Source organism: Salmo trutta, chromosome 11, assembly GCF_901001165.1.
Source record: "Salmo trutta chromosome 11, fSalTru1.1, whole genome shotgun sequence".
NCBI classification, from domain to species: domain Eukaryota; kingdom Metazoa; phylum Chordata; class Actinopteri; order Salmoniformes; family Salmonidae; genus Salmo; species Salmo trutta.
The window spans coordinates 6,568,645-6,579,263 of record NC_042967.1 but is presented as its reverse complement, the minus strand read 5'-3'; the positions used below and the strand labels follow the sequence as shown (position 1 = coordinate 6,579,263).

At 41.2% G+C, this 10,619-nt stretch overlaps 1 protein-coding gene across 1 annotated transcript; it reads right to left on the bottom strand.

The window, feature by feature from the left end:
• Positions 1 to 1,232: 1,232 nt before the first annotated feature.
• Positions 1,233 to 7,797, bottom strand: LOC115202163 (syntaxin-3-like). Its single transcript, XM_029766095.1, has 10 exons — positions 7,495 to 7,797; positions 6,746 to 6,820; positions 6,524 to 6,623; positions 6,285 to 6,359; positions 5,987 to 6,057; positions 5,710 to 5,818; positions 5,136 to 5,209; positions 2,918 to 3,052; positions 2,683 to 2,793; positions 1,233 to 2,082 (listed from the first exon to the last, which is right to left on the bottom strand). The coding sequence occupies exons 1-10, from the start codon at positions 7,522 to 7,524 to the stop codon at positions 2,005 to 2,007; spliced, it is 858 nt and encodes a 285-aa protein (XP_029621955.1). The 5' UTR covers positions 7,525 to 7,797; the 3' UTR covers positions 1,233 to 2,004.
• Between the last annotated feature and the right edge of the window lie 2,822 nt (positions 7,798 to 10,619).

Here is a 10,619-nt window from a genome sequence, read left to right as displayed (position 1 = left end):
AATTAAACAATACACAGACGGCGAGAGATGTCAAAGGCAATCCGTTTCGTTTCATTTTCTATTTTTCAAAGCAGTTTAAAATAATTGAATAATGAAAACTTACAAATAAAATCACTTGCCAAAGGGCGAATCTTTTTTTCTTTTATTCTTTGTCAACAGACGGGAAAGGCTACAAAAACTGAAATCTGACCTTACATTTTGATCAGATAACATTTTCCATATAAATGCCTACAAAATCACTACAAACGTATGCGACTGAAGACACAAACACATATATTGGCTATTCACTTGATACTGCTTGCTTGCTCACATCACAACAAAAATACTATCGTATCTATTATTAGATAGGCTAGAGCAATGACTTATATAAATAAACCCTGGACTGTTGATGCTATGTACTGGCCAATGAAATGCTTTGAAACCACCGGTCGGCCATATTGGCCTTCCCTTGAAGGCGCAGTCCTCCATAGGAATTAATGGAATTCTACAGTATTTCAAGGACAAAATTACATGTATTTAATTTTTTTTTTTTTGTAGTGGTGACAGTAACATTAGTACTCTCCTCATTTAAAAAAAATGTTTAGCTAACATAATATAATTTAAAAGTATGCATTAAAGTGTATTTAATATAATAAATGTGTCAAAAACGAATGTAGACATTAACAAATCCATTTCTATAGCTTCCAAAATATTTTTAAAGGAGGTTTGAGGAGGATTACCAAGATGGCTGCACGGTGGCTTCAATACAGCGCCCCCTGACAGTCATCCAGGGTTTATACACATCACTTCTAGAGAGAGTGCGTGTGACAGTTTGACACAGGCATGCCCCCTGGTGGTACATGCATCGCCACACATGTAGGACAAAAATGAAACGCGTGGGTGCAATATTATGCAATAACTTCATCACACAATAATACAATAACAACATAAAAACATGCCATTTTGGGGTCATTTTGATTACTAGGGCAGTAAGAAATTGTATAGTTTTTTTAATCATCGTTTTATCGTCATATTATTTTGTTTACCAATATCATTAGGTTACTTGACATGATTACACAGTGTTAACGTTCACCTGTCTTCGCCTAGATTATTAAGGAAGCACACTACCAAAGCTAATTGACACAAATCGTTGAAGTGGGAAAAGGAGCTGTGGGGGGAAGCATGCCTGAAAAGAAGAACGAGAGAGAGGGAAAAGAGGGAGAGAGAGAGTGTGTGTGTGTGTGTGTGTGAGAGAGAAGAAAATGGAAGGAAAGAGAGAGAGAGAAGACGAAAGAAGATGAAAGACAATGTAGGGTGGAAGGCCTTTAGCCGGACTGAAGTGTATCTCCTCTGAGTAGCGCTGTATGTATCTCTTGACAGACAGTGTCCACTGTTGATCCATCCACCCAGGTTAGACTGGGGGTAATCTGGAACACTCCTCTTAAACTTCACCTGAGGCCAGAGTCACAAGTGATTATCACGTTGAGGCCAATAATACAGCCTAAGTCTACATCCCAAATGGCATCCTATTCCCTATGTACTACAAAGGGAATAGGGTGCCATGTGGGACAAAGACTAAGAATAACCTGGATCTAACGTTATCTAATCTGGTCCCGTATTCATAAAGCATCTCAGAGTAGGAGTGCTGATCTAGGATCCTGCCCCGGTTGTCCATGTAAATCTTATTCATTGTGATCTAAAAGGTTCAACTGATCCCAGATCTGCACTCATACTTTGAAAGGCTTTATAAATACAGGCCCTGATCACACTTGGAAATCTTTTACACACATCTGCATCCTTTTAGCCTGAGTGCCAGCCTGTTTGTGCTATCATGCCAACTCCTTGTCACTCATCGTCATGCCACACATGTTTGGCTTGACAGGGAAGGGAATGGAGTTTGCAAGAGTACAAACAGATTTGTGACCAGGCTAACATCCTTCTGCATCAATACATGATTTAAAAGTGTAAGTTTGGAGTTTTGAACACATCTCAGTTTTACAACCAGTTTTACCCAGACGGTATTTCCTATTTGATAAAGCTGTAGAGGAAGGACCCTCCGATGACACAGAGAATGACACAGCAACACATGATCATCATCTGCTTCTAAAGGGCGGAAGGCAGAACGAAACAGTCAAAGAAAGACAGAGGATGCGAGAGAGGAAGAGGACACAGAGGAGGAAGTGGAGGAGGAAGAAATATAAAGAAACAAAGAAGGGAAGGGAGAGAAGAAACAGAAGGAGAAAAAGCTCAGAAAAACGAAAGGGAAAATTGACCTGAGCATAGAGAGAAAACATAACCCAAGATAAATATTTCGAGACTAAATGTGGCATTGCAGGTTCTGAAGTTTTAAGTGAATCTTTGCATCAGGGAGAATGCTGAACCCCCTGTAGCAAGACAGTAGATTTAGTGTGCATCCCAAATGGCACCCTTTTCCCTGTACAGTGCAGTACTTTCCTGTATAGTGCAGTACTTTCAAAAGCAATGCACTATGAAGGTAACAGGGTGCCATTTGGGACGAATCCAATGTATCCCTTCTCCTGTATGAACCAAGGTGATAGGTAATAGGTCTAGGGTCCGGACTGAAGTGGACCTATAAACAGGACATTGCAGCCGTAGAAATAGAATCACCTATTATGGCATCATCGACCTGAATGGGGACGGCCATTCTACTCATTCTAATTCTATGGTTTCAGCCCCACTCACCCTACGGGCCTCCTGCTGAAATTTGGCTGCTTTCTTGGTGTCGGCAACCGCCCGCTCTACGAAGCCCACCGATTGGTCCATGTTGCTCTCAATCTTGTCAATCATACCGCCCTTTGAAGGGGGTGGGCGGAGCGGAATGTTGGGAGAGGCACACACAAACAGCGGTCAAAAGCAGTGTACTATGTAGGGAATAGTGTGCCATTTGGGATGCACACTAAAAGGTGTGAAGGGTTACCTGGTTCTCCACCAGCATAGCAATGTCCACGAACATGTCATGAAGCTCTTTGATGCTGCTCTCCAGCCTCACAATGTCTTTGTGCCGTGCCTCAATCTCATTCAATGCCTGCTTCGATATGCCCGACTCCATGATCTACAAAACACATAGGAGAGGATATACACCGCAGTTTAACATACACACATAGGAGAGGATATACACCGCGGTTTAACATACACACATAGGAGAAGATATACACAATGGTTTAACATACACACATTGGAGAAGATATACACAACGGTTTAACACCCACACATAGGAGAAGATATACCCAACGGTTTAACACCCACACATAGGAGAAGATTTACACAACAGTTTAACATACACACATAGGAGAAAATATACACAACGGTTTAACATACACACATAGGAGAGGATATACACAACAGTTTAACTTCTTTGGGATCTGGGGGCAGTATTGAGTAGCTTGGATGAATAAGGTGCCCAGAGTAAACTGCCTGCTACTCAGGCCCAGAAGCTAGGATATGCATATCATTAGTGGAATTGGATGGAAAACACTCTGAAGTTTCTAAAACTGTTTGAATGATGTCTGTGAGTATAACAGAACTCATATGGCAGGCAAAAATCTGAGAAAAATCCAACCAGGAAGTGGGAAATCTGAGGTTTGTAGTTTTTCAAGTGATTGCCTATCCAATATACAGTGTCTGTGGGGTCATATTGCACTTCCTAAGGCTTCCACTAGATGTCAACAGTCTTTAGAACGTTGTTTCAGGCTTCTACTGTGAATGCGGAGAGAATAAGAGCTGGTCTTCAAAAATACTTTTTGAAGACCAACTCAACCCTTTTACCAAAGAGCACCTTCTGTCTACCAACATTTACTATTGTGTACCTTAGTAGCGCTTCCCTTCCTCCTCTTTCTACTAGAATAAGAGCTATTGGAAGCAGGTGTCTGGAAAAATGGCATGAGCTCAGTCATGCGCGCGGCCGTGAGAGCGAGCTGAGTTCCTTTTCATTTCTGAAGACAAAGGAATTGTCCGGTTGGAATATTATTGAAGATTTATGATAAAAACAACCTAAAGATTGATTCTATACATCGTTTGACATGTTTCTACAAACTGTAATGCAATTTTTTTTACTTTTCGTCTGGACTTAGTGCATGCGCCTTCAGCATTTGGAATAGTGAACTGAACGCGCAAACAAAAAGGAGGTATTTGGACATAAATATGGACTTTATCGAAACAAAACGAACATTTATTGTGGAACTGGGATTTCTGGGAGTGCATTCCGATGAAGATCATCAAAGGTAAGTGAATATTTATAATGCTATTTCTGACTTTTGTTGACTCCACAACATGGCGGGTATCTGTATGGCTTGTTTTGGTGTCTGAGCGCTGTACTCAGATTATCGCATGGTGTGCTTTTGCCGTAAAGCTTTTTTGAAATCTGACACAGCGGTTGCATTAAGGAGAAGTGTATCTTTAATTCTATGTAAAACACTTGTATCTTATATCAACGTTTATGATGAGTATTTCTGTAAATTGATGTGGCTCCCTGCAAAATCACTGGATGTTTTAGAGGCAAACATTACTGAACATAACGCGCCAATGTAAATTGAGATTTTTGGATATAAATATGAACTTTATCGAACAAAAAATACATGTATTGTGTAACGTGAAGTCCTATGAGTGCCATCTGATGAAGATCATCAAAGGTTAGTGATTAATTTTATCTCTATTTCTGCTTTTTGTGACTCCTCTCTGCCTGGAAAATGGCTGTATGTTTTTTTGCGACTAGGCGCTGACCTAACATAATCATATGGTGTGCTTTCGCCGTAAAGCCTTTTTGAAATCAGACACTGTGGCTGGATTAACAAGAAGTTAAGCTTTAATATGGTGTATGTTTGAGGAATTTGAATTATGAGATTTTTGTTGTTTTGAATTTGGCGCCCTGCAATTTCACTGGTAGTTGTTGAGGTGGGACGCTAGCATCCCACATATCCCAGAGAGGTTTTAACACACACTCGCAAGCATGCAAGAACACACCCACACTCACAAGCATTCTCACTTGTACACACACACACACACACTCACAAGCTTTCTCGCTTGTATACACACATACTCACAAGCTTTCTCGCTTGTACACACACACACACACATTCACAAGCATTCTCACTTGGACACATGCACACATACGCACGCACGCACATACACAGAATTACCCCTGCGGTGAAGACGGCAGCGTTCCCTCCTTCCAACATCTCCTCCAGCTCCTCGTCGGTTGTTGTTTTTCCAGCTGTGGAATGGAGAGTTCACAGAAAAGGGTTAATAACACGTATGACAGGGTTAATAACATGTTTGAAAGGCTTAATAACAAGTTAATAACATATAACAGGCCCTTAATGCTGGCATAGAATATACTAATACATGCCATCAAAAGCAGATCTGGGTTTCAAATACTTAAAAAAATACTTCAAATACTTCATCTGTGTCTGTTTGCACTTGCCTGGCTTAATAAACCAGAAAAGAAAAGTAACAAAACTGCAAACCTGCCCAACTCCAGGCAGATTCAACCAAACACTCAAAGTATTTGAAAGGATTTTCCAAGTATTTGAACTGGTAAAGAGCCCTGTATTGGCTTGAGTCTGTCTGGGATAGGTTGAAACATGCACTCCCGTCTACGACTTAATGCAACTTGGGCCTGGATTTTTTCCTGACAATTGACTTGTCCAGGAACAAAAACCCTGGCCCTAGTTATACCAGGTATCTTGTCTCTACGACTGGCATCAGACTCACTGATCTCCAGCTGCCGGGCGATGCGGCCTTTGCTCTTGTCTCTAAAGTCCGTCTGAGCCTCGTTGTACTTGGTCATCACCTCCACAAACTTCTTGGCCAGGATGGCATGCTGGGAAAAGGTGGAGATGGGTAAAGAGGTTGTTATAATAACCAGTGGGAATGAAAACCAAGTCTCCAACCTCGGTCTCCAACAGGAAAAACGATGGGGACATGATTGACGTGCAAACCGATAGGGTTAAGGGTTTGGTTGAGGTTAGTTTGTTTTTTAAAGGGTTACCTGGGACTTCCGAATCCTCATGTCTGCTGACGACCGTTCCTCTGTGTTTGTCTCAAGTTGCTTCTCGATACCTGCCAGGGATGGAACGTGCAACCGTTACCATGACTACGGACAACAACAACAATAACTACTATGGTATTGCCATCCATGGCATTCAAAAACACATTATCTTGACAGGGAAACTACATTTATACAATTTGATGACTGCTGTGTTGGTCGTCAGAATACGGTTGGTCATCAGAAAGACTGTGGGTAAGATATGGTGCGTTTGATATTTAAAGGGGCAGGAAGGACTTACTCTTTAGTTTGTTGCGAGCGGTGCCGGCTGCTTTCTTGATGTCGTTGGTGACTGCCTCCAAATCATCTTGCGTCTCTGGTGAGCACAGAGAAAGAGAGAAACAAAGAGAGGTTGTAAACATAGAAGTATCAACAAGCCACAAAGGATGAACAATATGGAATGGAAAGAAAGGGAAATAAAGTGGGTGAGATAACAAAGAGACGACGAGAGAGAGAGAGGGATTGAATGATGATGTTTACTCTGCTCTGACGTAGGGGCGGAGAGGATGGTAGAGTACAGCTTCTTTGCTTGCGCCACACTCTCATCTATCTTATCGATGCTGCTGCGAATCTCCTCAATCTGAGACAGAGACAGGCAATGATGACACACTGGTGAGTACACAACACACACGCACACAAACAAACACACACACACAGTATGGTGAACACACACACACACATCAGGAGTATGGTCAGAAATACCTGGGCGAAGAAGTCATCCATAAAGGCTTTGTTCTCCACTGGAACCTCCACATCGTCCCCAGCCACATCACTTTTCTGTTGACACACACACACAGCCAGCAGAGTTGTTGTGGTGGTGCGTTTGTGGTGAGATAATCACACTCACGGGCTTTTTAGCGGTTCTTACGTCAGTGAAACAATGTGATTTGAATATATAAAGTTATTTTTTTAAACCAGACACAATAAGGCTCGCAGTGCACACAAGCTACAATGAATAGCCTACATCGATGACCTTGAGACCTTGGAAAAGGTGCAGGAAATTAGGAGAAAACAATCCTTTCATATTTCAACCCTTCTGGTCCCCTCTCTCTACCCACTCACCTCCATTTGTAACGCACCACCAATAAACAAGTGTACAGCCTAAATATCATCACACCCCAATTAGGCCTACCTACTTCCAAGAATAAATTAATACTCTAATGTTTATTAGCGCAATGTTCAACTAGACTATTTCTGCTTTTCTAGGCCTGAAAATGGGATCAAACAGTTGACCGAACGTTGTGGTCAAACCGCTCATCCGCAACCAACCGCATCTAGTGCGCAAAAAGAAAACGAGTAATTCAGATACTTCCCCAAAAACAAACAAGCAAATCAGATACGTCCCCCATCCCTATTATATCATTCTATATGATTAGCAACGGTTCTATGTTAAGCTAATAGCAAGCAAGGCCACGAAAACATGAACAAGTGTATAAAAAGACTAAGCTTACCGCCTTCAACTGTTCCAATCGGTCCTTCATCTTCAAAACTGTTGTCACTCAATCTCTAAACTATCAAAAAGAGATATTCTAATCTACAACCACTAATTAAACGGGTACCAAATTAGACCATTACAATTTATTAGCCTACTGATTAATCCAGTGATTTGGCCGAAAATAAGTTTCAAAGTTAGTTGTAAAAATATTTAGTAGGCTAAATGGTCATTAGCATATGGTAATCAAATAAAAAAAGAACAATCGTTTTTTTTCTTCAGAAAATGTCTGTTCAATATGGCTGCAGTAGTGTTTCGAACCTGTAGTTTTACTAAGCCTATCCTCTCAAGGAGGATTAGAGCAACAGTTGTGTAGAGGGAGATTAATCTCTCTCTCTCTCTCTCTTTCTGATCAATAGCATGCGTAAAAACGCAAAGTAAATATCATGCATGCTCTCTGTTTTGGGCACACTACTCAAACATGGCACCGAATTGAAAGGTAATAGGTTAAACTCTAAATCTGTAAAGTCAACCCAGTGGGTTGTCCATCTATCTATAAGACGAGGCTGTGTTGTTATGTAGTGACCCCTTGTCCCCATCGACTTGCTAAATAAGGCCAAGTCAACAAAATAAAGTCATGCAATGATTATTGATTAATATTTTTTTATTCCATTTTTATTTACTTGTCAAAAAATGCATGTTTCATAGTACAAACAAGTGAAGCCATATTTTATTACCATTCCCCTTGAAAATAGATTAGGTTACACTGTTTTCTGACAATAGGCCTAGATAGAATTCTCAAATGCAGTTGTGTAAAGTACTACTTAAGTCGTTTTTTGGGGTCTGTACTCTTATTTATATTTTTGACAACTTACTTTTTCTCCGCTACATTCCTAAAGAAAATAATGTACTTTTTACTCCTTTAATTTTACCTCACACCCAAAAATACTCTTTACATTTTGAATGCTTAGTAGGACAGGAAAATGGTCTAATTCATGCACTTATCAAGAGAACATCCCTGGTCATCCCCTACCTCTGATCTGGCAGACTCACTAAACACAACTGTTGAAATGTTGAACTGTGACCATGGCCATCCTTAAATTTAAAAAACAAGAAAATCATGTTGTCTGGTTTGCTTAATATAAGACATTTATACTTTTACTTTTGATACTTAAGTACATTTAAAACCAAATACTTCTAGACTTTTACTCAGGTAGATTTTTTAACTGGGTGACTTTCACTTGAGTCATTTTCTTTTAAAGTATCTTTACTTTTACTCAAGTATGAAAATTGGGTCCTTTTTCCACCACTGCTCAAATGCAATGTGTTTAGAAGTTTAATACAATCAGTTTCATTAAATCTTTGGGCGGACTGAAACTGACTGATGGTGAGAACTTTTAGCTGACAAAGGCTTAGTCTTTGAGCAGTGGGTTTTCTCTAACATTTTACAGGGTCCTGGTGTCGTGATGTCTGAGAAAGCTATAACGCAAAATGTATCTGACAGGTATGTTACGAACCGGCTCAGAGTTCGCAACAAAAGGGAGACAACGTGGAGACAAGGAGTATCAAAAATATATATTTATTAGATACCATAACTATCACAACCAAAAACAAGGTGTCTGCATGGAGAGAGTCTCCACAATGACTGTGGAAGAGTTGTCTTTATCCTGGGACACACCCGAGCCCAGGTGTTTCCCATCTAGCTGACGACCCTTCCAACTCCGCCCACTGGCATCCTAATAAGGAACAAGAGCAAAGAGAGAAAATACAGCAGACAGAGTGGGAGGGTCGTCACAGGTAGTATATACTGCTATACTGCTCATCTGTCATCTACTTTAAATGATAAACCTCCCACTCCCTTTTTCCACCATCCCCTCTTCTTCTCCTCCATTCGGTTCCTCTCTTTCCTCAGGTTTCAAGGCACACAGAAGTAATTGATTTGGCTGCACGACTTATCATTCCATCCCCCTTGGACTGAGATGTAGATAAAATAAAAAGTTAGTTTTATTCATTATTTGTCCCTTTTTGAGCTACATAAGTAGCTAAGTAGCCTTGTCCAAGCCAGAACGGCATGAGCATATCTACTGTTTCTGTACCATGAGGCTTCTGATGTATCGTTTAATACAAGTGCTCCCCCGGACACTAGTCTATCACAGGGCCTTACTCCCAATACTTCACTTTAATGCTGAGTGCCAAGCAGAGAGAAATCTGGCCCCTTTTACTGTGACTTGACCTGGGATCAAACCTCCAACCTTCCAAGCTCAGGATAGTCACTCTAACCACATGATCGCTGGGTTATATAATATAAAACTTGTGAGATCTGTTATACTTCAAATCAAAAACCTCCCACTCCTTTTTCCACAATATTTAACACAATTCTGAATACATCAGCATACTGGATTTGGTGCAGCTGGTAGCTTAGCGGTTAAGAGCGTTGGTTCAAAACCCAGAGCTGACTAAGTGAAAAATATGTTGATGTGCCATTGAGCAAGGCACTTCACCCTAATTGCTCCTGTAGCTCTGGATAAAAGCATCTGCTAAATGACTCAAATGTCAAATGTAATTTCAAAACATTTTCATGTCCCCTCTTCCCCTTGCCCCCTACTCCCTCCCTTCCATCCCTCACCCCCTCCCTCCCCTCCCATTATCCCTGCCTTCTCTTGCTTCCTCTGCCAGATCATTTCTATGCACTGTCCGTCACCGGATGGCTGCCTGGGGTTCTGAAGCCAGGAAAAGTAGTCCATGGGGGACCCATCAGTCCAGAGGTAGTGGTGAGGCTATGAGAGAGAGAGAGAAAGAGATAGATTGTTAAGGTATGGGTGAAGGGCTGTAGGAAGTCAGGCGCAGGAGAGCAGATATTTGGTAGCAAAACGGAGCCTTTTATTTGGTGAACCAAAAGCACACGGCACAAATGAACACGAAATACAAATACGGGTTGAACATAACCCAGCGCAACCAGCCTAACGTGCGCATACATGAAAACAGATAAACAATACCACACAAAGACATAGGGGAAACAGAGGGTTAAATACACAACACATACTGAGGGAAATGAGAACCAGGTGTGTGGGAAAACGAGACAAAACAAATGAAAAATGGATCGGCGATGGCTAGAAGACCGGCGACGTTGACCGCCGAACACCG